This window comes from Antrostomus carolinensis, unplaced genomic scaffold (assembly GCF_000700745.2).
Source record: "Antrostomus carolinensis isolate BGI_N321 unplaced genomic scaffold, ASM70074v2 scaffold446, whole genome shotgun sequence".
NCBI lineage: Eukaryota > Metazoa > Chordata > Aves > Caprimulgiformes > Caprimulgidae > Antrostomus > Antrostomus carolinensis.
This window is the reverse complement of record NW_010323724.1, coordinates 24,752-51,589: the sequence shown is the minus strand read 5'-3', so window position 1 is coordinate 51,589 and position 26,838 is coordinate 24,752. Positions and strand designations below refer to the sequence as shown.

The window sequence follows — 26,838 nt, the reverse complement described above, 5'->3', positions numbered from 1 at the left end:
GCTCCTAAAAAGATTTTGTGTCTAACAAAGTGATGGAATGCATTAATGCCAGAGGTCTACCTTGCCTAAAATTATATTTTTCAACAGAACTTGTGAAGAAATTTATTAAATTTTGCTAATTAAAACATGCATGCTTCACATAATCAATGCATAGTTGACCTTATTTCCTTGATCAAAGAGCTGGATATACATGGAAAGAGACATCTTTCTTCCTTACAAAATCATAAAGGATTTAAATCAGGAATCTGAGCAAAGAAAGATATTTTGTAGGAAACAAAGATGGTCTTGCCTGCTTCCTTAATAGGTCAGGATTGTTTCCCATAGAAGACTATCTTAGCTAGTTTATAACTGTTAAATTAATGAGACTGCACCTGAGATGCGACTTCAGAACTGAACTGCACTCCATGTTAGCCAATAACTTATCTTCAGCCCAGTATTTGCCTTGCTCAACTTCATCCCATCTTTGTTAGCATACCACCCAAAACAAAGAACATCTCTTGCCTTCTAATTAATAAATTTTCATTATATCCATCCATTCCACCAACACTTGTCTTCATTTAACTAATAAGTTAATGTGTTTAACTATTGGGTGGTGGTTAGTTTTGGTCTATGAAATGGGCATAGGGACAATTCACTTTCTCATCCAGCCACTTTCTCCAGAAGAACTGTGTTAATGGCAGATAGATCCAACTCCAACTCTCTGTGCCACTCTTATGACCTACATCTCTTACTGCACCCATCAGATACCGATTGGTTGCAGTGTTGAACAGCTGAGATGCCCAGTGGACCAGATGGCTCAAGTGAAATATGCAACCTTTCAGTGACAAGTTAAAACTCAGCACACTTTTATGGAGACTGGAATTCATCATTAAATAATAAAGACGATGATCTCATGTGTGATGAGACTTTGCTGGTTTCAGCCCATACCTAGGCAGAAGAATACTTACATTACAAAAGTCATCACATAGCAATTTTTTGTGTCTGTCTAAAGAGAAAAGCCAAAACAAGGGTTAACCATGGAAATATGAACTCTTTACTATGCATGTAGTCACTCCAGACCATAATTCACAGAGTTACAGAAGACAGAAACCACCTCTGGAGACTGTCTAGGCCAACCCCCATGCTCAGGCCAGAGTCAACTAGAGCAGCAGGTTGCCCAGGGCTGTGTCCATTCAAGCTTTTGACATCTCCAAGGACTGAGACTCCACACCCTGCTTGGACAACCTGTTCCAATGATCCTGTTAATCATGTGAGAAATTATTATAGTGAGTAACTGTTAATATATCTTCCAAGGGAATTAGGAAGCTGAGTCTCCAAGACAGGAAACCTATTAAACCCTAGGACAGACACCTCTGAGCAGCATTCCTGAACAAGAGGGCCTATGCCCATGAACAGCTCAGCTTGGAGATACCCATCTAGTGCCCTTCCTTGTAACCTGTGACTGTCACTTTTATATATTTTTATTTCCGCCCATAATCAGGGACCTTTTGTAAGAAAAGATCTAAGTCCATTCTCTCAAAATTAAAATACATAAGCACATCTCAAAGCAGACAGAGCAAAGGTGCTTTGGACAGCTTTCACTAGCTCCTACACTCTCCTGTGAAGGAAGTAAATTGACTAAAAGGATATTTTCCAGTCGGTGCTCCCCTTCAAACCTTTTCCCCACACTGCTGTTCCTGTGTTCCTATATTTGCTTACTTTTCATTTCAAGCAAGCATTTGTTAACTGAATCTTGCATCCTCATTATTCTTTGCAAGATATAAGCAGATTCGGGCCTCCAAGTCACCAAATGCAAATGAGTGAATATGGATCAGAAATTTCTCACTGTGGCAAATGCCTACTCTTTAGAGCAGTGTAGACTCTTAAGGCTTCTTGGTTTTTGTTTTCTTCCAATTTCCTTTCACTTACGATATGCACCTCATATCCTGAGTTCCAGAGCTTCCTCCTCATCCGTGTGCACTTGCTACTAATGAGAACTTTCTGTTCAACTCGGGATCTGAATAAATCCATATTAAGTCAGTACTCCCTTAGGCAGGATTGTGTGGAGGAAACCTTTCCAGGACAGCAAAGGTCTCCAGAGTCCTCAAGCACAACCTTTCCTCTGACTCTCCCACAAGCACTTAAGCTGTGGGCTACCTCACCATTCCCTCATTTCAGTGGCCAGGATCTAAAAAAGGATCATCCCCTTTCATGCGGAGCATAAAGAAGTGCAAATGTCACAAATTCATACATTTGCACAGAAATAACTTTTAACATTATTTCAGTTCAATTTTTCCTTTGAGAAACTTCTTTGTTAAGATGTTATAATCTAACTTTTAAAAACTGAAGTTTGCTACCCTCAATGGTATGGAGCACATCACTTATTTCTGCAGAAGCTAATGTGAAAATCTGAAAGATACAACTCAGATGACAGTCCAAAGCTATATCAAATGGGCAGTTTGCTAACTTCAGAATTACCCTAAAAACTCGAGTGCCAAGTTCTGGAGGTCTGAAACCATATCAACAAGTAAGATTGTTCTTTGTAAATGACCTTGTCAGATTCCTTTAAAATTACATTCCTGATGCACCCATCCAATTTGCAATGTTTAAAAAGCGCCTTTCCCCACTGTCACTTTCATTAGTCTGAAGTAGATGTCTTTTTATATTCTGCTCTGAAAAAGCTGGCAGTGTTGCAAATTAACTGCTACATTTCATTTCTAAAATTGAGTTCAGATGTACCTATTTGCACTTTCCTGTGGAAAGAGATATATTGTTATCTCTAAGGAAGAAAAAGGAACAGTATCAACACACGTATGCTGAACCACAAGGTGAGAATTAAACAAAACACTCCGGGGCCAGAGACAAATTTAATTCTCATCCTACTTCTTCCATTAATTAATTTGGGCTGATTTTCTGAATCAAATGAGACTTACTGGTGTTCTGCTGCCTGAGCCTCTGTCTCACCCTTTACTAGTCCTCCTTCCAATAACCTGAGAACCTGCTAGCTAAATTTAATTGAAATTTGTTAGAAACATTGAGATGACAAAAGTAGTTAAGTCTCTATACATTTTATCAGAACTGGTAGGCAATTACAGAAGAGAGCCAAATCAGTGCCAAAGCTGGTTGTAATTGTTTCACTGTCCCACCAGCCAACCAGCATGGATGTAATACTTTTAGATGATTAGCATGGATATAAATTTAGACTAGCTACACCTATACCTAGCTATGGGAGGCAACACAGGAAGCATGGTAAAAACTTCTGTTACTGCAATGAAAAGATGGGAAGGATACAGCCAGGAAAAAAAATTACTCGAATCTGTAAGGGAAAAGACTTCATTAGTACCACTGCCCACGGCACTTTTATTCTTCTCTTCCAGTGATGATGTAAATCTGGAGTAATGCTGATTAAAGTTATTATTAAAATAGCCGAAAGGGAGAATTTAGTCTTATATCACTACAACAGTCTTCTCCAAATGTTAAAATAATGGTGACAATAATTCTGACACATTACATTAAAAGGAAATTTAAAAGGATACTTGATTGATAGTTTTATATATAATCCATGGGGGTTACCTAGAGCATAAAATATGGGAAAATGAGGCCTACCAGATTAAAAGCTAGTAGACTACTGTCCTAAATAATTAAACACACAGTATTCCCTCAATGGCTTTGCCTGAGAAGAAAAGATGTAGCTGGGAGAAATACAGTAACCAAATCTCCCAAATTCATCACAGATACTTCAGAAGTCTCAGTTCCTGGAGACATGATTAGGTGACAACCTCCAGTGCCTTTTAAGTAGTCAGAAAAATAAGTGTGCAGCCAAGAAGAGCTTGATACATCATCAGTATGATGAAAAGCTGAAAATATCAGAGGATACCTGTTTTAAAAATGTATAATTAATTTTAAAATCAAATGTAGGACTGATATTGAAAAAAAATTTGAAGAAATCCACAGTATTAAAAGGAGTTCATTACCATGCCTCTATCCCAGAGAAGAGCTACTCTTCTCTGCATTGCTTCCAAGAGACATTTATTTGAGAGAAATTGATCTATATTTTCTGTCTGGACTAAGCCCATATATAGGACACCTTGCAAAACTATAAATTTACCTCCCTGTTCTGTGAGGTCTACTTACATGGTTTAAACTGTGGATTCAATATAACACATCCAAACATTCACAAAGGTAAACCTTTACAGCATCTGTATTTGGTCTACAAGCATATTGTTTCTGGGATACGCTTTTCTTCTCACAGTTCTTCACCAGTATGCCAGAAAATCTTGAAATCTATCATTCGGAGCTTGCAAACCTCTATCACAGCTGGACCGTGTTGAGATTTAGATTTATGGGCTTCGTTTTTAAAATCTTGGTTTCTTTGTGTTTCTTCCAGTTAATTGCCCCAAGTACAGCCTCCATCATAGAATTGTAGAATGGTTTGTGTTGCAAGAGACCTTAAAGATCATCCAGTTCCAACTCCCCTGCCATCAGCAGGGACACCTTCCACTAGACCAGGTTGCTCAAAGCCTCATCCAACCTGGCCTTGAACACTTCCAGGGAGGAGCATCCACAGCTTCTGTGGGCAACCTGGGCCAGTGTCTGACCACCCTCACAGCAAAGAATTTCTTCCTAATATCTCATCTAATTCTCTCCTCTTCCAATTTAAAGCCATTACCCCTTGTTCTGTCACTCCCTGCCCTTGTCCAAAGTCCCTCCCCAGCCTTCCTGGAGCCCCTTCACATAGTGGAAGGCCACTAGATCTCCCCGGAGCCTTCTCTTCTCCAGGCTGAACAGCCCCAACTCTCTCAGCTTGTCCTCATAGGAGAGGAGCTCCAGTCCTCAGATCATCCTTGTAGCCTCCTCTGGACTTGCTCCAGTAGGTCCATGTCCTTCTTGTGTTGAGGGCCCAGAACTGGACACAGCACTGCAGGTGGGGTCTCACGAGAGTGGAATAGAGGGGCAGAACCACCTCCTTCAACCTGCTTGATCACCAGCATTGAAAGGTATCACAGATGCCTTTGAGGATGGGCTGGATCTCCTGAAACCTGTTTTACCTGAGGGCAAAGACTCCCAGTTCCTTCTGGCAATGCTATTGACTCACCTGTCCCAGAAGAGAAAGACTGTGGTGTATCTCTTTCTTGTCCTTCACTGAAAATCTGTGGCTTAAAAGGGGGTTTTACACTTGGATTTTTTTTCCCCTAGGACAACACAGAAAACTTAAATGCCAATGGCCAAAGGGGATCTATAAAAGTCACAGCTCTATGATTTATACAATTCAGGCAGATTTGAGAATTTGTCTTTTTTAGTGGTTCACAACTGGTTACTGGAGACCTGATTCAGCAGTGGGAATCTTTCCACCCACATTGTAGGAAGCACCCTGGTCTTTGCTGGCTCCCAGTTCTCCTTTTCATGTCAAACAGGGCTGACTGACGAGGTTTGAAAGAAAACTGGGATTTTTAATTTATTTATTTTTTTTAACTCTCCTGGGTCAGCAGCAGTTTCCTTCTCCATGCTGGCAGCGGTTGACAATAATCTCTGCATTTGCTGACAACGAAATCACGCATTTCTCTTAATCCTGCTCTGACAGCCAAGTGATTAGTGTGCTACAGGGATAGGGCTATTTGACAGCGCCTGAAAATCTCTGCACATCAACGGCTTAAAACAATATTAACTGTTAGCATTAAAGTTTCTCTGACCCCAATTGCAGGCTGATGGATCTGTCCTCTGTTATTTACAGCGTTCCTTTATTTACACCTTTTCATCGCCATAGCGGTTGCTGCCTGAGGTTTTATTGCCCTTATAAATTTCCACTCCCTGCACCACCTTAACAGTTTTGAAATAATACAGATAAACAAGAGCAAGCTGATGAATGCAGGAGGTAAAAGGCTTATTCTGCTGCCTCAGTGACTGGGCCAAAAGGATGTGCCCATTAAACAGCCCTCACTCCATCGCACTGCTTTGGAAAGCCTGGCCCACCAAAAAGCAATGCAGCAAACAATACAGTGAACTTCTCCTGCCACCAATAAACCTGTCTTACAAAGGAGATTAATGCTTTTCTGAAAGGGTTGATAACTACTGAATTACCAATCTCTCCCAGCACTAAAATCAATCACCAGCGTTAAAGGGACCAGGAATACATTTAGGTTCCTCTTTGCTCTTGTCTGAAATTTCTACAAAAAGTCTGTTCTTTCCATAGCCCTCCACTCTTGCTCACAGCATTTTAAAAATTCTGTCTAGGGAGTGAAAGCCTTGAGGATGTGATGAGACTTTTCATGCCACATTCACTGAATTTAACAGAAAAGTTGTAATCCTCAGCCCAGCAAAGTCAATGGCAAAGCCCACACTAGATTCAATATTGAAGGAATGGATTGTAGGGAAATTAAAACATGAACAAGATGCATTCACTGTAAGCTTAGGTGGTCTTTCCAAAACGTCCTTTCCATACTTTTCAGCCAATCCAACTGAAATCTGTTGAGCAGACCTGACCGATTCCCCAAGAGACATCAGGCAGCTATACATTCACCAGCAATGGGGAGCCACCAATACAGAGAATGACTTTTCACAGTTCTTTGATAGCTGTAAAAGCTCTGCCACAAGTAATGCTATTCTGCTGTTTGTACAGGTTTTGAAGTACCACTGGCAAAAAAAAAATCACACATCCTCACCAAAAGGCAGATGCTCCTGGGACACAGCATGGCAGCTCCCATCACTATATGATAGAGAGCGAAAACTTGAAGATGATATTTTTATCAGAAGATGATCTAATTGGAATTAATTCCTAATTGGATTTAAAGTTCAGTTGCTTTCTAATTAAAATTGCCTGGGGCTGTTAATAAAAATAAAGTTACCTGAGCAGGATTTTGGCAAAGACATCAGGATGGGCTTTCCCATGTTTGAAAAAAGTCATTGACATTTCATAAGGATTAACTGGGCCTCATATTAGAATTAAATCTCTGTTGGAGAGAATGACTGCCTGCTCTCTTCAAAACATGTGTCCAGGGCGATTCTCAGCACAAAAGTTTTCCCATAAGTCAAAGCTACAGGTTCTGAACTAGAACAAAGTGACCTCCCCCATCCCCTTTCCTCCTCCTAGCCCCACACAAACTTTTGGCACTTCACCCTTTGCCAACAAACGCAAATTTCCTCCGCAGATGCCTTTTACAGAGCCTTGATGTGCCTTTCACAAATATGTTTTTGTATTGTTACAGAGGGATTTGAGCTGCAATTGGAGCCCAGGTCACAGTCCAGGCTTTCTGAAACTTCAAAGGTTTTAGGCTTATATTTGTGAATAGAAGGGAGAGCAGCAAAGTTTGGATTTACACTTTGTTACTCCACTGGGATGATTAATATGGGGAGGCTTCAGACCCACCAGCCTCCAATTATCACATCCAGCTGCTCCACACAGCATTTTAAAATTAAATAAAAATAAGAAGATTTTTTTTAAATGGATGGAGATTATCTCTCCCAGAAACCCTGAAGTCCTAAACTAAAGTAGAAACTGCACAATAGAAAAGAGGGAAAATATCACTATAGATTACCAGAGGCTGCAGCTTGGGCTAATCAGAGCTGAGAAGGGGATGGTGCATTGAGGACAGCGTGGCAGTGGCAGAGGAGGAGACAAGAGAAAGGTACTACATGGGGGATTCATAGGGGAAGCCACATAAGCAAGGTAGAAGCCCTCTCCTTTCTCAACAGCACTGCCAGCGAATGGCCACTCAGACAACACACCCCATCCTAAGCGATTCCTTCACAAAGACAGGCAAGCATTTATGTCTCCATTTTGCTCAGGAGCATTGACACTTTTGAAATAACAAAGCCAAAAAAAAACCCAAACAACCAAAAAGCCACTGTGGGCAAACATACTGTGCAGATCAATCTGTGCTTGTACAATAGCCTAGAGCAGCATCCAGCCCCAGTAAAATCAGCTGCAGTGGTATTGCTGGGGTGAAGAGAGGCGAAGTTATTTCTTCAGCCTGACTTGGGCAGCCCCACAGATCCTCTTCCCAGCCATGATCATACCACACAGCCTCCCTGCAAAGTCTGGCATGCAAAAAAATGATTTCCTAGCTTACAATAACACACAATCTTACATGGTTCTCTGTCTCTGAAGTGAGGGGGATGAACAGACACCAAATTGTTTGAATAATATTGGTGAATCCAGATTTTAGTTAGAGGGAATTCATGTTAGACCAATTAAATAGTATGTCAATTCCCTCTAATTATATGTTCCTGCAGCCTACCCAGTAATTATACTTAATGAGTCTAAATCAAATCAGCATGTTACCTGAGAAATAATTGGATTTGTGTGCAATTTTTTAATGATCCTGAAAGGTACCCTGGAGATTGAAGTCCTCTGTGTGTTTAGGACTTGATCCTAGTGTGCTTTGTGTGTGGATCTCAGGCTACATCGGCCCTGATAAATTAAACGTGCCAGTTCTCTGGCACTGAAGCCAACTGTCATGGGACAGCCCACAGCCGTTCTCATCGACTTTTTAGCCTCTAAAACGGGGTGGCTCTATCCCAACTTCCCACTGGAAACCATCCCCAGACAGTGCTAAATGCCAGGCTACATCAAGACTAGCAGAGAACAACAGGTTTCACTGCTACGGCAACATGTCCCAACCTTGACCTGCAGGGACCTTCTGCGGGCTCTCCATTGAGCTTGTCAATAGCAAGATGATTTGCAGAGGCACCTCCAAGTTTAGAAGCACAAGTCATAGCTGCACTCTGCTGAGATCTGTACTGTGGTTTTGAACATCTTCCCAGAGCTTGGAGCATATTACAAACTGAGACACACGAGCTATGGGAAAAGAAAATAAAAGCTAAGCCTCTGTACCCTTTGATGAACCTTGGCCCTCAAATCACATAGCAGCAATAAATAAGTCTCACTTGCCCCAAACTGAGAGAGAATAGAGCATTTTATGGATTATTTCTGATCTCTTCAAACATTCTGTACCTTCAAATTAGAACTATACACACACATAGTGTATTTATTTATTTACAGGCACAGAGAATACTCCAGATTGCCAAACATCTGACACTTAAAAGCAGTCCCATGCACATATCTGAGTCCTGTACACATAAGATGAGTGTCCACTGGACCCCAGATCCATCCGTTGGATTAGAGGGGACCATGATTAGCACAAGACTTGCCCAAAGCACACAAGCCATTGAATTTCTCATTGCTTCTACTTAAGCAAGCACTTCTTTGAATTTCTAGAGAAGGTGAATCACAACACTTCAGCACCAAACCTCTGCAGGTGTCTTGTCTTCCCAGCTTCCAGCAAAAGCTGTCTCAGAGTGGTCAGTACGGCAGAGATCACTCTGATTGCCCTGTTCCCTGGAGCCCCACCATTCGGAAAATCTAGGGCTTTCAGTTTCAGAGTGAGTTACTGTCCTCCATCATCTCCTTGAAATTCTGCCCATGAGAAACCAAAATAGCACTTTGCCTTGTGAGTGAACCCAATACAGCCAGCAAGCATCGAAACCACTAGATTTCAAACGCCATGGAATGTCAGAGAGGCATAACTGCAGTGACAGTGGCTGGAGGGAATGACTGCACCATCTAGTTATTCTTCAGCAAAGGTACAAGTAAATGCCACTAACTTCAGTTTCACTTTCTTTGAAATAAGTCGTTATTTTTATATAACTACCTCTTTTCAGGGGCCTTTTGAGGCTGCAGCACAGCTCTGAAAGTAGGAGGGCTTGATCATCCTTATTTTATATTAAAGATGTTCTGTACAAACTCTGTAGGCCACTTCCCCAAGCACCTCTCATACCTGTATACGGGAAAACTCACATTCATTCTACCTAGGTAGGCACTTAACCAAGGCACCTACTTCAGCAATGTGGTCACATCAGGCTCCCTTAAGAGGTAAAGGAAGGAAACAGATGTCTCTAGAAGAAAATATAGACCTTAAATGGCTTCTTATTAAAGTACTTTTGTCATGTCTACTGTTAAGAAAGACAAACTCAGGAACTGAGACATATGCCCAAAAAAATCCATTTGTCTTTTGATACAGTTATGGATCAAACCATGTGCCAGGCAGTGAGCGCTCGGCAAGGACTGTCTGGTACTCTCTGGTCACAATTAGGTGTGCTCAGACTTTCTGGAGCAGATCAATACTCATACAACCACAGCTTTTGGGATCAAAACATTAAGGTCTAGCACTGGATTAATTTATAACTCATAAATCATACTCAAATACTCAATACTGAAAAAAAGTCTACCAAAATTTCTCATGATTCTGTATTTTGCATTCTATGGATCCATCTTTCTTTGGTCCTCTCACTAACCTTTCTACACCGGAATGAAATGGCTTAGCAAATGGTTACCTAACACACTAGGTTCTGTTTCTGAGACTCAAAATTAACATCTTGAACCATTAAGGAAAGGATGACTCTGTCCTGATAACTCTGCGTAAGCCTAATTCTCACTTATTTCAAATCTTGCTATTAATCCAGTGGGTTCTGATTAAAAGTTTGCCCAGTGACTAAGAAACAATAATTTGTGTCAGGTTACCCTGTTTCACCCAGCACACACACTAACTCCTTCTTTCCTAGAATATCTGTAATTAGCAAAGAATGCCAATCCATAAATATTTATGCACAGATGGGATCCTGAACTGCCTTCAGAAGTTCAGCACAGGCATCAATACTCAGATTTCTCAGGCAAGCTTTGATACAAAACCTGCAGGTTTAGGAGGACTTGTCAGAACACCCTGCTAAATCACCCCTCTCTCAGGGATGCATTTCTCACCCAACAAGGGATGTTACAATCGCTTGCAAAAACCCCACAAAAAATGCAGGTGCTTCATTACCTACTTTTCATTTGAATTCCTCATGGATCTTGCCAGATCCCTTCACTTCATTAGCACAGGTCTCTGCGTGCAAAAAGTCTTCTGTGCTGCTGGCAGAGTCAGAATGTTTCTGCTTTTGTTTCAAACCTTTTCTGAAATCAGGTATGTTTTTCTTCCCTGTGCAAACTTTTTTTTTCAATTTCTTCCCCAAAAAAATTTGCTGATGTGATGCTGGAACCATGTTAGTTATATCATCTAAAAAGACTGGGATTAGGCTGGTCTGAAATATCATGTCCAGACTATTAATTTAAATTTCAGCCTGTTATCTGGCTGAAATTGGTTGGCACAGTTTGGCCACCATCAAACTCTACCCATCTCCAAACTACTGCATCTGCTTCCAAAGTGCTGATGGAGAATTGTGCCCAGGCTGTGCTAAATCCCCCGGTGGGGGCAGGAATCGGCCAAGCAGGTGTTGGTTTTCCTGTGCCAAAGCCACACCAGCCTCACTCCTCCGCAGCATGCATGATTGCACTCCCAGTATCCAGGCGCCAGCCTCATTTAATTTAAACATAGCTAATGAGATCACACAAAACACAGGTTAACATTTCTCAGCCTGATCTGGGAGCAATTAAAAGCTGGCTTATGAGCTTCCTGTTGCACCACTGTCTTCAGTGCCCATCTTAGGCATCCAGGTCTGAAGTCTCTGCCCACGCAAAGAGCTCCCGCTTCTCTAGAGGGGCAAGTAGAGAAGGGACAAGTCCCAGTAGCCCACTGGGACAGGAGAGCAGCTGCAGATGGGAGCAAGAGAAGCCCGCCCACCACCAGCAGCATGAGCTCAGTGTTGGCAAAGGTTTTCACTGGCACCTGGAAAAACAATCTGCAACTGGGGCTGCCAGCAAGGAGGAAGGTGCTGGAGGAGCAGCATCCCAGCAGGGCAGCAAGTGAAGGGGAGAGGGGAAACGCTCTGCACCCAGGGAGTTATGTTACACCAAAAATAAGGGTGGAGGGGGACAAAAAGTCCTAGGAAGCCTCTCTGGCAAGTATTAAGTATGAAAACACTTTGGTCTTGCCAGAGCAAACAGATTTGATAGCGAGATACTTACTTGGCCTGCACTTGTACCACACGATGAGGTATTTGCCGGTTCCAGGGCATGGATCTGCACCGAACAGCCGGCTATTGACAAGGAACTGGCAGCTCCGCCTGTCCTGGCACTCGTCCAGCATCTTCTGCAGCCAGGGATGCACACAAGAAACAGAGACACAAAAGCACTTCAGTATCTCTATCAAAGGGATAATCAAACAGAGACAAGCTGAAGAACAGCAAGGCCATCCTTGCCTCCTCCACCAGCCCCAGTATGAGGCAGACAATGGTGCTCAATGCAGTGGGTACCGCAGGAGCTGTGGACTAGGAAAGGACTAAACCTTGCACTGTTTTAAGGAGCATGATTTCTTTCCCTTTCATGCATGCAAAAGGAGGGATTTGCACTGGGACAGTCACAGAGGTTTTGAAACATTTGCATGCAATTTCATGGTAGGATAAGGCAGTGCTGTCCCAGGAAAAGCAGCTTTGAGGACACAGATTAGTCTTGACAGGTAAAAGCCAAGACCCAAACTCTGCCACAACCATTCTGCTTTAATTTTCTCTGGAGGTGCACAATTTCAACTGCAGCTTTCAAGAGAGCTCTTGCCTCACTTACATAAAAGCTTTGCCAATGGCTGGTATTCCAATAATTAGTAGTTGAGGTGGGAACACTGTTATACAGCCAACTTAGTCAGTTTTTAATAGGGCTCACTCCTCTTCCTCCATGACTATCATGTTCCTTTTAGCTAAACTCAGCAAGGGCCTGTGAGTTGGAAAGTCTTCCCACCGCCGGCATTTTGGGTTCTATCCCCTTTGCTGCACTGCTTTTCCTCTACCGCTCGCTCTCCTCTTCCCCATTCATAACACTCAAAAACTCCATCTTAGAATCCACAGGGGAAAGACATTCCTTCTTCAGCTAGAAAATAGCTTCATTAAGGAAGATTAATGATTTCTTTTAACCCTATGATCCTCTAAAGCAGTAGTGGGGGGAGAGAATATTATTAAGTGGGGCAGTAATTAAGTTTTAAATTCAGCTGGACAGCTTAGGTGGTATTTATGTACTCCTGTAGGGCCCCTAAAGTGCTAAAATTACCATAATGTTTGCCTGACACACATGAACCTGTCAGAGCATTTTGAAACCACAGAGCAAGGTAATCCACTAGCTTCACTAAGTCCCTGCGACACAGAGCTGTGAATTCCACTCCCAAAACAATTAATTTTCACTTGCAAGTAGGTGCTGGAAAATCCTTTCTCAGAAATTCCCCTAGACTCCCCTGGTCTCTTTTGTCTTTTTCTTGTTCCTTTTTCTTACACCCACCTCAGTATTTGGGCTTTCCCACAATCTTATCCCTGTGCTATTAACATAAAGGCTGTTCCTTCTCTACCATGCACCATCCAAACCAATTTTCTCTCTGCCTCGGTGTTGGTTCTCTGTTTTTGAGTTCTCCTTGAATGTAATATATATATATAATCTTTAGCATTATAACTCTGAATGTCACCCTCCGAACAACAGGAACAGCTGTTCTAGTTTCGAGTGCAATCTGAAACTGCCCCATTTGCAGTTGCTCATAACTTCCTACAGCTTTCACCTTTTGGGCTGACATATGCAAGAATTCATGCCTGCCTCAAGTCTGACCTTTATTTTAAAGTTCAAACCAAGACAATTCAGGCCTTTTCTAGCAAGCAGAGAACATATGCTGTTGTTTTCCATTTACAAAGGTAATAAAATGCAGGCATCTCATTTCTAAACACAGGGCTTAGGCTGGAAAGGCTGAAAGGCGAACACTGAAGGAGGTGCCTGGGAGCATTAGCCCCAACTTGACCGTCACGTTAAAATGCATAGAAACAGCATTTTCTTTGCTCTAGGCTCATAAGGGTTGACTGCTCACTCAGCATGTGAAATTTAATTTAATGCAAAATCCAATGAGTTGCAAAGGAATTTAAACGAGGCCTCTACACAGATACATATTTTGATCTCAAAAGGCAAAGAACAACTGGAAGAACTCTTGACTACTTTGCATATGGACAGAAATCCTCTTCAAATCACTACAGACTGGAAGGATGTGCTGGTACTGGACAGCCATGGCTGTGTTTACACCCAAGCAGTGCTAAGAATATGGAGCAAAGGGAAAAAAGCAGCACCTCAAATGTTTTCTTTCCCACAAGGGAAGCTTTCTCCCCTCAAAGGCAGCAGACTCAGATTTTTGGTCAGCAAACCTGTTCATAGCATATGAGTGGGATTTTCAAAAGCCTTCAGCATTGCATAATAGGTGCTATTAAAACCAGTGGGAAAACCACCCTGGGTTTCAGCAGAGACTGAGTTAGGCCAATAAGAAGCCTCTTTGAAAACCTCAACTTCGACGTCTAAGCAGCACTTGTTCATCTGTCCTTGGGCTCAGCACCAGGAGTGAAGGCAATTAGTTATGAACCTCAGAGAAAGATGAACATGGGTAGCCTTCACGTATTGCCACATTGTCCTGTTCTGCTCTAACCATTGGCAGCTCTTGCTTACGTATATTCCACATAAGTGAAACCTCACAAGTTTACTTTCTGCAGCAAAATAACACAGAGCACTAGAGAGAAGGTTGTATCTAAATTAAGGAGCAAAAGTCACCTATGCCATTGTGAGACCATAGAAAATGGGAAGTGTTCTTGAGGCTGAATATGCCTTTTACTAGTTGGTTTTAGGGTTTAGCTAGTTTCAACTTAATTTGATAATAGCCACAAATCCGATAAGTTATTTCATGGGGAAAGAGAAATCAGTATTTCTTTTTCATTCATGTGATTCTACTGTACCTCCCCTTGAAGAGCAACAATTTTCCTGAAAATATAAAAATATCATTAAGATTTTTGATTTTCTGCAGACTGTTTGAGTAAAGTCTTAGGCATAATGAAATATATCCACAAAGAATAAAATAAAAAATATGTTCAATGCTCGGTGAAATACATTAGGAAAAATGCAATGAAAATTATCAACAGTTGACCGTGCCATGTTCTTGATTAAAAATAAAGAACAAAGATATTACACCAGCCCTAATGTTAACTTAAAAACTTGTACATACAGTTTTTACCTATCCTTGCATACACATAAATCTTCTTCCCCAGCTGCTTTCATCAGTATGTGCTATATACCAGCATCTTCTTGAACATTGTCCAACATGGCAGCTCCACAGAAAATGCATGACAAGATGATCCACTATGGGCACACTTCCCCTGAAGGTCTCGTGCATGTTGTGTTTACAGGGACCTTTACAAGCCAAGACCCTGGCTTTCTGGTCTTACTCTCAAAAATCATACTTCTAGGCAGTATGAGAACTCTGGCAGACATCAGATGTCATTTCTGAAGTATTTGCTAGATGATCACCAGGAAGGCTGTGAGTTTACCTGATAGTGAGGGAATGTCCTGAGCTCACATGGCTTTTGCTTAATGGCTAGAAAAATTTAGGCAATTCATTCTGCATTTGCCTTGTTTTTCTGGCTTTCAGTGTCAGCTGTAAAGGTGGGAAAACACAACCACAAAACCAAACAAAAAGAGGGCCACAAGCAATCTGAACTTGCACAGAAATAGTAATAGACGCACAGGATCAGCCCTAATCAAGATATATAATCAGCTGTTTATGTCACTGCCATCTGGTAGATCCTTGACTAATGCAAAAGAAAATTGCATTGGATTAGATTATACTCTAAAAATTACTCCAGCTGAAGAAGGTGGAGGAAGAATTCCTGTCTGGCATGAAAGGGGAGGAAAGACACATTAATTGCATTGTGCCATTTTATAATTGCGTTCCAGTGGTAAATCAAGCCTGAGGGCTGACAGCCAAGTGCTCAGGCGGGAAGCTGTGTCTGTTTAAACCCATTCCATTCTCTGGTTCATGATTGAGCTAAGAAACTGCAAGATTTGGAGGAGGTAAGAGAGCGAGAAATGTGAATTCAAGTAAAATAAATCCTAACCTAACCCCTGGATTAATCTCACTGTGGTGACCGGGGTCTTAAAGCAAGGGTAGCCTCAAGCATGCAATCATGTCTTTCTAGTGGGCATTGCAGATGAAACACATTTCTCGTGCTCATTTTGTTGTACTCATTAGCTAAGTAATTGCTTGTGCTCATTAGTTAACAACCTTTTAAATCTGGAACTGGATGTGAGCTCTGCAAGAAGGCTGTCCTCAGCCATTCCCAAGGGTGCACTCATTTTTATTCTGTCCCTTCAAATCACTCTTCAAGAAGTACTTTCCCTGCACGCTTAAAATAAACCACATCTGAGCTTAACACCCAAGGCAATTAAACTTATCTCAGTTCTTAGTCCCTTGTAGCAGTTCACAGATTCAGCACACTTAGGGTGAAACTTTGGACTCATAGAAGCCAATGATGAAACTCAATGGGAACTGGGATTTTGCCACAGGGCTGCTCTCTGTACAGCCTCCATCATCAAAGGAACATAAGGATGACTGCAGGGCATGTCAGTCAGGCATGAAATTACACAGAGGAACCCCACTAAATAATTGTCCAAATTGTATGCTGCTGAGGAGAATAACTCAGAGATCAAACTGCATGAATGGATCAGAGCTGTGTGCAGTCAAATGAAGATGGGCAGAGATTTGTACTAAGAATTTTACACAGATGATACTAGTAATTTTAAAAAATATAATTAAGGATTTTTAGGTCAAATTCAGAACAGGCGTAGCCATTATGGTGGAGTTACACCAACTCTTATACTGGTGCACCTCCATGAGTTTTGCAATGGGGAGAAGTAAATACAACAAGTAAGGCAGCACGAATTCTCCCTACAAAGCCACACAGCACAACGCATCCATAATGGCTTCACATTACATTTCATATTAATTTTTTACTCTTTTATATACCTCTGAATGTCAGCATTACTTTAAAAACACACTGTAAACTTAGTACTTTCAAGTTGCAAACTTATTTGCAGGTCCTTTTTATGATTATCTGATTGCACATTCATCTCTATTTATTCAATCAAATTACTGAAGCCCATGGAGTAAGAGGATTTTCCAAGGATCAGCAACACAACAGGACAGACTACATGAGGAACTGAAATCCATGTTGCTGAGATACAGGTTACTTGCCTATGGCTTCATCAAACAACCTTCCCAGCCTGCTCCACTAGAAAGTACTTCAGCTTTGCCCAAATTATCACATTCAATCTGTGCATCACATGAAGAAGATATCAAAGGCCCTAAATCCTGACTGCTATCTATGGCAGGTTTTAGTATTCTACTAGCTATCTCTTATCATTCTCCCATGGACCTTGTAAGGCTCACAGCAGAGTCAGCAGAAGGGAGCTATGCCCACACATTAACACACCAAACTGTGAAATAAAGAGCTGAAAACTGGGCACACATTCCCTTTCACCAGCTCCACTACAGGAGTAGTAAATGTCAACAGGGCAGTAGGGCAGGCAGCAGTGGGGCTGTGACGTTAAAACACAACAGCAAGATTCACCAGAGCTCCTCTGGCAGAGCCTTGAAAGAGCCCAGAGACAGCAATTCACAAAATACAGGAACATGCTCGGCAAACAGAAGGACCCATTAAAAGCTGCATTACAAATATCATCTAATTAACCATTACCTACATTTCCTAACAGTGGAAAACTTAATCTATGTGCGAGGTCAACTTCAAAGGGAGAGGAGGTCTAAGCTGAAGAAATACAAAAGGATGCATAAGCAAAAGTCATGGGATTAAAGAAAGGGAAAGCTTAAAAAACAAAGTGGAAAAAAATCATTCGGAGCACACCATTACACTGTCAAGCAGGGTCTTAGTGGCAATGATGGAAGCCCCATGACTTGGGTAGTTTAAATTTAGAGTAAACAAAGCATTAGGAAGCTTACACCCCAGGCAGCAGTTCTGCTTCATCAGGGAGACAGGCTGCACTGACCACTTTTGCCTCCAGTGTCTCTTCTTCTGCAGTACACATACTGCTTTGATGAGCTATTTCAGTCAAACTGAAGATTTCAAAGATACGTCAATTTAGAGATTACCTATGAGCTCTGCATCAAGCAGTTCTTCTACTTGCAAATAATTACCTGGGGCAGCTGCTTGCCAGAGAGTTATATTTCAGCCTGGGCACGATTCATTAAGGAAGCTACACTGGTTCTGTGATTTTTAAGAGCAACTTCAGCACTGCATAACCTCTCCTGGACCCTGAGCTCATTGCTCACCATTCTCTGCAAAGTAATTAACATAGTCTGACAAAAGGGTTGACCAAACTACTTTTTAGTTCACTTACATTCCTGAAACTGAAACTTTCCTTGTTCAAACTGCCTGTAAGCTGTGGAGATCTTCTAATATGCAATACGACAAACAGTGAGTTCTCCTCCCAGTAGTACTGATGAGCATTATTCTTCCTTTCTATCGTTTACCTCCCTCTTTCCCCTTGACCGTCATCATCTTATAGATCATAGAATCATAGAATAGTTTGGTTGGAAAAGACCATTATGATCATCTGGTCCAACCGTAATGTTGGACTAGATGTTCAGAGTCATGGGAAAGGACTGTTTCTCTAAGTTTATGCAGTGCAAATAGAGAATCCTGGAATCATTAAGGTTGGAAAAGACCTCTAAGATCATCAAGTCCAACCATCAACTCATCCCCACCATGCCCACTACACCATATCCCTAAGTGCTACATCCACACTTTTCTTGAACACCTCCAGGGATAGTGACTCTACCACTTCCCTCAGCAGCCTGTTCCAATGTCTGACCACACCTTCAGAGAAGAAATTTTTCCTAATATCCAACCTGAACCTTCCCTGGCATAACTTGAGGCCATTATCTCTCATTCCATTGCTGGTTGCCTGGGAGAAGAGACTGACCTCCACCTCACTACAACCTTCTTTCAGGTAGTCGTAGAGAGTGAGAAGGTCTCCCCTGAGCCTTCTCTTCTCCAGACTAAAGGACTCTAGTTCCTTCAGCTGCTCCTCCTAAGACCTGTCTCCAGTCCCTTCACTAGCTTCGTTGCCCTTCTTTGGACTTGCTCCAGCACCTCCATGTCCTTCCTGTAGTGAGGTACAATGTCCTGTGACTGGGGACGTCAGTGGCCACTGTCCTTGGTCTACAAAGAAAGCTAAAGCAGTTGAACCATTTTCTTCTACTTTGTATTTTACTCTCCCACACTGTTAATCCAGAATACTTGGAGAAAATAAAACCCTTTTTAGAAACTATAACACTCAACCTACTCCCAGCCCCATTATTTTGTGATCAACAACTGGCCCATACTTTTGAGAGTTACACAGCTACTGGAAAGTTTATCTCATCTTTCTGCCACAGAAGAGGTCAGCTTCCCTTTGCTTTCCATCAGAAACCTTCTTGGTAGGTGCAAATAAAAAGGAGGGAATCCTGTGGTTAGCATGCAAGGAATCTGCTGTCCTTTGTATGGCTGCCTCATGCTGCTGGAGTGACAGCGAGCTGGTGGCAGCAAAAGTGTCCTGAATCTCACTTAAAGAACAAAAGGATACACCACATCAGCAGTGCTAGTGACTCTTGGCACCAGTGACTGGTTGTCCAGGAGAGTGTTGAAAGAGATCCAGACCACAGGCCATGCCTACACTCCCTCCCCAGACTGGCTAATCTTTCTAACAAGATGCGTGACTCCACAGCACCATCTAAGCATAGCTCATCTTGCGGAAACGAGTTCCAAAGTAAAATGTTGCTCTCTGAAGTGCAGTTTCCTGACGATTTCAGTTTATGCATCTGTTAGGACAGAAGTTAGCCTACAATGCCTTTGATAAATATCTAAGAGCAGAAACACCATATATAAGAGCCTCTCCAGGGATTTTTACTTTCCTTCTAAATAAGCTTTGCTCCAGGGCTTTCTGTTTTCCTCCTAAATAAGCTGTGGTTTTACTTTTCTGTCAATTTACCAAAATGAAAATATTGCAGGTAATCTGCTGTAAAGTGTAATCTAGTTTTCTGGTAATAAGCAATAATTTTAGGCCAACTATTAAACATTCTTCCATACAAACCTTGAGTTCTTTAGTGCTGAAAACAAGTGATACCACGAATACTGATCCAGAAATGAGCGGCTCTGGAAAGCTTTATAAACAAGCCACTCCAAACCTCCTCCTCTTCAGCTGAGCAGCTTTCTTCAAATATACACACGCCTCCATGTATTTTTTGAGGCACAATTTGTGTATTGTGAGTTTGGCTAGGAGTGACTCATTTTTTTACTAAAAGGATTCACCTATCAGTAGGCATTTATCATTAGGCAACGCAGAACATTTAACACTCCTGTTTCTCCTCTGTGCCAACATTTATGGGTTCATATGAATAAACATACACTGCTGCTGTATCTGTTTATCAGCTTCCTAATTTCCCCAGAGGCAAGATCTCATAAAATGTCCCCATGGTAGAGAAACGCAAATGTATGCAGTAGTGTGAGAGGTGAGAAAACCACAGCAGAAGGGAGAGGATAAAGTAGATGAGGATGGTCCCCAGAAGACCTCCTCGGAGTAAAAGGTGTCTCCAGATGTTCCCGTATCTCCCCCTGCTGTGCAGCAATGTAATTTAGCTTGTTCTCCATAATCTCACACTAAAAATTCAGACATTGTGCAGATTCAAAATGGGCTTAACTGACCCTATCTGGGTGACATGAGATTACAGAGCAAGCGAAAAGCTCCACTGTGAAAGCACAATGCACCAACCTACCAAAAATCTTCAAGCTCTCAAAATTATTAGGTCGCATGTTCAGACAAACTGCACTTGCCAAATTGCTCCAAAGGAGTAGAGGTATGTGGGAGCTACAGATCATCACAGTGACACCAACACATATAGGACTATGTTAACACAGCTCTGCACCTTCAGGACCCAAGATAACATCTCTGCATGATCCTGCCCTGGTGATGTAGACCTTCTATTCTAGCAGGCACATAATTCATCTTTCTGCATAAATTATGCAGTGTGGATAAACACTCTGTTACTTATTGCCAGCCATTTTCAGTGGCATGACTCCAATGTGTTTGAGGATGGTGAAACGCTGGAACAGGTTTCCCAGAGAGGTGGTAGGTGCCTCATCCCTGGAAACATTCAAGGTCAGGTTGGAGAGGGCTCTGAGCAACCTGATCTAGTTGAAGATGTTCCTGCTCATTGCAGGACCTTTAAAGGTCCCTTCCAACCCAAACTGTTCTATGATTCTATGATAAATGATATTTTTTTATTATTATTTAATTTAATAAATATTTATTTAATATTAAGAATCTACTTCTTTGGGTGAAAGATGAATAGATTTTGTTCCTAGCAGCTGTTCTTCCTGACCTACAAGCAAGAAAAGAGATAGTTCAGCAACCATAAAGCTCATCCTCACAGACCTCCTCTGCCAAGGCAGGGCAGTTCACACTGCATGGGTCCCTTTTACCGGAGCCACCAAAGCTCCAGATGTTGCTCTTCTCTGTCCCTCATCCAGCCTTCCTGACTGGGATGAGGACACTGCTCTCTCTTACTTCCTAGTCAGGAATACCCTCTGCAGCACACCACTAGGAAAGTACAGAAGAGCCAATACCAGACCAGACTGTTAATTAACAGCACTGGTGCCCCAAATTAGTTTCTATTAAAAGGTGAGTAAGAACTTTCTACAATTCCATCTTCAAAATATCTCAAAGATGTTTCACAAATACAGCACATATCTGTCCTTCCTTCCTGCCATCTATTTCATGCAACTTGTACTAACTCTGGGCTCCCCTGTTAAATCGAGTGGAGTGAGGAGAGCAGGGGGAGATGTTTAAAAAGCAAATAATGTCTGGCTTTCAACACAACTTTATTTTGTAGTTCTGATCTCTCCATATTCGTGTAGACTTGATCTAAAAGTTAACAAGAGACCAACCACATCAAAACTGAAAACCCAGTCTGAATGTCCAAAGCCTTTGTGCGTTCAAAAATCTCCCATTGAATCTGACATTATTGTGTTAGAAAAACAGAAATATGAAGTTTGGGGTCACTGCTTTAATGTCTTGGACACGCTTTCCCAAGTGGTCTGCATTTCATTTCAAACAAAAACAAGTGACTAAAGCAAGGGATCCTGGCAGCCAACCACACTGGGCTGGATTAGTAGTGATTGTCCCAGTGTAATCAATCCTTTCTTTTCCCTTTTTAACATAGAAACAATGTCTGAACTGGACATTGACAGGACAGAGATCTTCTAGATGGAATTAACTGTTACTCACAGGTAGTGGTTGCAGGGAATAGTATTAATAACTGCTCCTTACACTCCATGCCACTCTCCAGAGAGGAAGCAAATTTATACAGTCATGGGTTTGATTAGACACAGTGATTTTATACACTTAATTTTGAAGGGTTTGGTTTGGCTGACTTTTAAATTACTGACAATCAGAATATATGCACAATTGTTACTGCCTATAGCAGCCATATAGCTGAGTTTCAAAACCACAAAATTACACACAATTTCCTCGTCTACAGCTTTCCAATTTTTCTACATACATGCATTTCCTACCAGCGAGCTGCAGGCAGCTTGCCATTCAGCTTGTGGAGTTTCTGGCTTACCCTCCAGAATTGAGAAAAAAGACAAGATTCCTCTCTGGCATTCAGACAGATCCTACCCTGGCCAAGCACAGCACACTGAGGTATCAAAGCCAGATTTGGGGGCACTAAAGAGGCACTGTGGATCTTCTCCAGAGAGACTTGGGAACTTGCCCAAAGTCCCTCAAGAAATTTGTGGTAGAACAGAAAATGTCAGCTACTTTCCTAGCACATCTGCATCCCCAAAAATGGGTGAATAGAAATGTTCTGTTCTCAGCCATGTAACAAACTTACTGTACAAGAAGTCTGCTGCAAAACTGCCTACAGGGAACACAATTCTCACTCTGATAAATAGGGGAGCTGTAATTACAAGCACTGTAAGTGTTGGAAGCAAAGCTAATGGGTAACAGCTCTGAGGTCATAAGGAGCTAAGCCAGGCAGGTAAAGATTTCTTTTAAATCCCTCCTGCACATAACACCATGGCATGGAAAGCCAAAGGTTACATCTTCCCTGTTCTAAAGTTCTTCCAGATGCCTTAAGTGGGCCACTGACCCACAAGGGATTAGGCTACGCACTTAGCTATCAATCGTGTTGGTAAACTCAATGTTTCAAGTAAATTTTGCAGTAAATCAATAAAAGAAAGAAGGGAAGGTTAGCCTCTGCCAAAGTCTTTAGTCCATGTTCTCCTACCCTAAACAACACAACTGCCTCTGTCTGTTGTTTTACGAACTTTGGTTATATCTGGGAAAACCTTCCACTGATAAGGACCATGTCCTTCCATACTGTAACTCAGTCATTTGTTGTGCAGTGGAAGTGCTATGAGGGCAACTGCAAATCTGTCAGCTTAAGGGTTACAGTACAAGCAAACACCAACCCTGTACAATTTATTGCGATTTTACCACTGACACTTGGAAGGCAAAGCACTTGTATCAAATTAAAAAAAAAATGCTGTAAATTCCTCTTAAAAATCTTGGATGCAAGAGTGAGAAGTGATGTGGGAAACTCTGGCCTTTAGCCAAGTTATAAAATAAAATGTTCACTAGCTATAACTTTTTACTATGAGTTATTATTGATTCATAGCCATAAACACACTAGGTGCTTGAGATCTTTGCCTAAAAATTTTCAGTCACAAATCCTGCACATGGAAAAACTTGTGCTTACTTCAACATCCAGGATGAGACCCCATTCATCTCAACAACATCAGCCAACTCGTGTTTCCAATTTTAGTTTTTCCTGATGACAGTTGAGTAACACTGGCACTTTATGAATAATCCTGATTTGCTGATGTCACATGTGGTCTTGGGAGGATGCATGTAGACAACATCCCCTACACAAATGGACAGAGCTGATTAACTACTGATGCTTGGGACATTACAAGCTTAAAAGTGATGTATGATCACTTACAGTGGCCTAAGAGACAAAAGAGTCAGAAGAAGTAAAGCCAAGATTCTCTCTGGGTTTCAAGTTACCAAAGTAAAAACCTCTGGAAATAGGATCAGTAGTAAAGTACAAATAATGCCACAGCAACTTCTGAATCTGTTGAAAAAGATTACCATTGGGAAGGAAAACTATTTAAAAAATAATCTTTGAACCCAGCCAAACATAATGTCGTCTTGCAGTGTAATTCTGTTTCAACCACATTCCTGAACTGTTATTGATTAGAGTTGCAGCAAAATTAAGAAATTCATCAGCAAAATCTAATTCAGTCCTGTCTAAACTACAAAGATGAATTATCCACTAAACTGTGTGAGATGTCAGTGCTCCCATGCTGGGTAGTACTGCTTAATACAGGTCTATGCAGCACCAGCACAGAAAGTTGCTGCCTGGCCAAGGAAAGACAGTCCAAAAGGAACAGATCCAGGTTAACATGCAATACCTGAAGGGATGTGCCAACTGAACAGGCAACATCTTCTTTAATTAAAGTTGCATAGGAGTGGGGATAGCGAGAAGGACACATCTGATGACTTGGTACAATTCGGCCATAAAAAGAAGACTGGATGCTGATTGTGGTTCTGTGAGGACATCTCAGGGAGACATATTCTCCATCACAGGCATGGTCAGTGTAATTCTTCAGTACTTGTGATATGTAACCTGCAAAAAACACAACAAAAACCATCATTAGTGAAAGGTGGTTAATATTTAGGCAATTTACAGCAGTGCAGATTAACACACACAACTAACAAACAATGAGGGACACAGATATTAATCCTTATCTCACACGTATGCAAAGCAGAGAGACAATGTCATGATGAGGGGATGGTGCAGTCTCTAGATACTGCATGCATTTTTTGCCCCCTCCCCCCCTCTCCCGCAGGACGAGACAGACTTGAATAAACTGGAGTGAGTTCAACAGAGGGCCTCCAAGATGGCTGGGAGTTGCAGCACTTGCCCTGTAAGAAGTGGCTTGTTCAGCCTGGAGAAGAGACAGCACTGGGAGAAACTAATAGCAGCCTGCCAGTATCTGCAGGGAGGTTATCAAGGAGATGGAGCCAGGCTTTTCACAATGGTGCATAGCAGGAGAATGAGAGATAAGAGGCACAAGATGGAACAAGACACTTTCAGACCAGGTATAGGGAGTAACTTTTTCACTGTGAGAGCAGTCCAACAGTGGAGCAGGTTGCCCAGAGAAGTCGTGCAGTCTACACCCTTGGAAGTTTTCAAGACCTTACTGGATAAAGCCATGAGTAAACTGTACTGACCTTTTAGCTGACTCTGTTTTGAGCAGAAGGTTAAACTAGAGAACCAAAGTCCCTTCCAACTTCACTTTTCCTGTGAACTTATGATGATGAGCAAGAAAGGCCCAGACACAGAGCCACTAAGAGGAAAGCTGAGGTTACAGTTAGTTGTATGAAGTCCTATTCCGTCATGGCACACCAGTCACATCTTTGATCTCCCTTCACATTTCAATAACATTTTATAACATTTTGATTCTTCTGGTTGCACCTTCTGTTCACAGGCCTTTGACACAAAAGCTTTGCTTTCTCTCCAATTCTGCAAAGTTTCAATATTTTTAGAAGGAAAACAGTATGCAGAACCAAATCTCTCCTTGTTTGTCAAAGGATGATGTTACCCACAATAATTAATTTTTTAACAAGAAAACAAAGCTTGAGGACAAAGCCTCACTAAAGTTACACCAAGTTAAAAGGGCTGATTGCAGTCAGGTTGCCATGGCAACTGCCAAACAGATCCTGACCTTGCCACACTCATGCATAAGGGGAAACCACCATGGTGCTGATGGAGAGACATCTGTGCAGGGAACGCTAAAGCATGTCCCATGTCTGTGTCAGCCATGGTCCCATTCAACTCGACAGACTTCCTAGGTGTAATGAGTTTGGAGGTCCCCTTCTCACTACTGGCCACCTTTTAAGAAAAGATAGAGGAAGACACAGACAGGGCATTGTGGGATTGCTGCTGGTAGACTCTTTCCTTAAGAGGCAGAGAGAAAAGACAAAACCATTAAGAGAAACAAGTAATCCCTGGACAAATTCCTAAAAGGGAACCTGAGATGTATCTTAGACTTGTTTTTAAAAAACAGCTAAAATGTGACCATTCTCTTGGTGGCCCATAAATCATAGAATAATTTTGGCTGGTACCTCTTGAAGTCATCTAGTCTAAATTTCTGCTCAAAGCAGGACCAATTTAGACCAGGTTTTACAGGGCCTTGTCCAGTTCTCAGTATCCCCAAATATGGGGTCTCAACAACCCCTCTGGGCAACCTGGGCCAATGCTTGACAACTTGCACAGTGAAAAATATTTCCATTACATGCAATTAGAATTTCCCATGGTATGACTTCTGTTTGTTCCCTCTGTTTCTTTCATTGTACATTTCAGAGAAAAGACTGGTTTCATTTCATCTATACCTTTAGGTAGTGTAAAACAGTAAATAGACCCCATTCTCCTTAATCTTTGCTTCTCCTAGATTAACAGACCAGCTGCCTCAGTCTCATTACATGTTCCAGCACACTGGTCTTCTCAGCAGCCAAAGGGACTCTCTCCACATTCTCAACATCTTTGCTATACCAAGGGGCCAGCTTGGTATGCAGTTACTCTTCATTGCTGCAAGGTGCACTGTTTCCTCACATTCATCATCCTGTCTTCCAAGACATGATAGTGCACACAGGGAAAGACAATTCATGTGGTTTGAGAGAATTCACGTGGCTTGCTCAGAATCATTTTAACATCAACTCTAGCTATCCTTGTAGGGTAAATTTAGTCCACTAAGTTAAACACTCCCAGGGCCTTTTCTCTGTCCCTGAGGCCATATCCACCAACTTCCTCTTACTCTCCAAATTAGTATGGCCTATATCCAGAGCTTTTACTGGGAATAGTTCTTTTTCCATACCAACACTGAAACCTAGCTTAGGAGTTGTGTGAAAGAATACTGGTCTGAACAAATTTCAATGTGCCTAAAACAACCATAATAATCGTTCTTAGAGATAACCAACATATAGTAATTTAGTTTCAACACTCGAGCTGACACTATGAGGGCTGGATTCTC

The 26,838-nt window shown here is 41.8% G+C and overlaps 1 protein-coding gene across 1 annotated transcript in view; it reads right to left on the bottom strand.

The window, feature by feature from the left end:
- LOC104527036 (protein eva-1 homolog C) overlaps positions 1–24,456 on the bottom strand; it is a 157,876-nt gene extending 133,420 nt beyond the window's left edge. Inside the window, exons 1-2 of the mRNA XM_010170653.1 lie at positions 24,217–24,456; positions 11,876–11,999 (exon numbers count right to left, since the gene is read on the bottom strand). Coding sequence (XP_010168955.1) covers positions 11,876–11,999; positions 24,217–24,456 — 364 coding nt within the window. The remainder of the gene's footprint in view (positions 1–11,875; positions 12,000–24,216) is intronic.
- Positions 24,457–26,838: the final 2,382 nt, after the last annotated feature.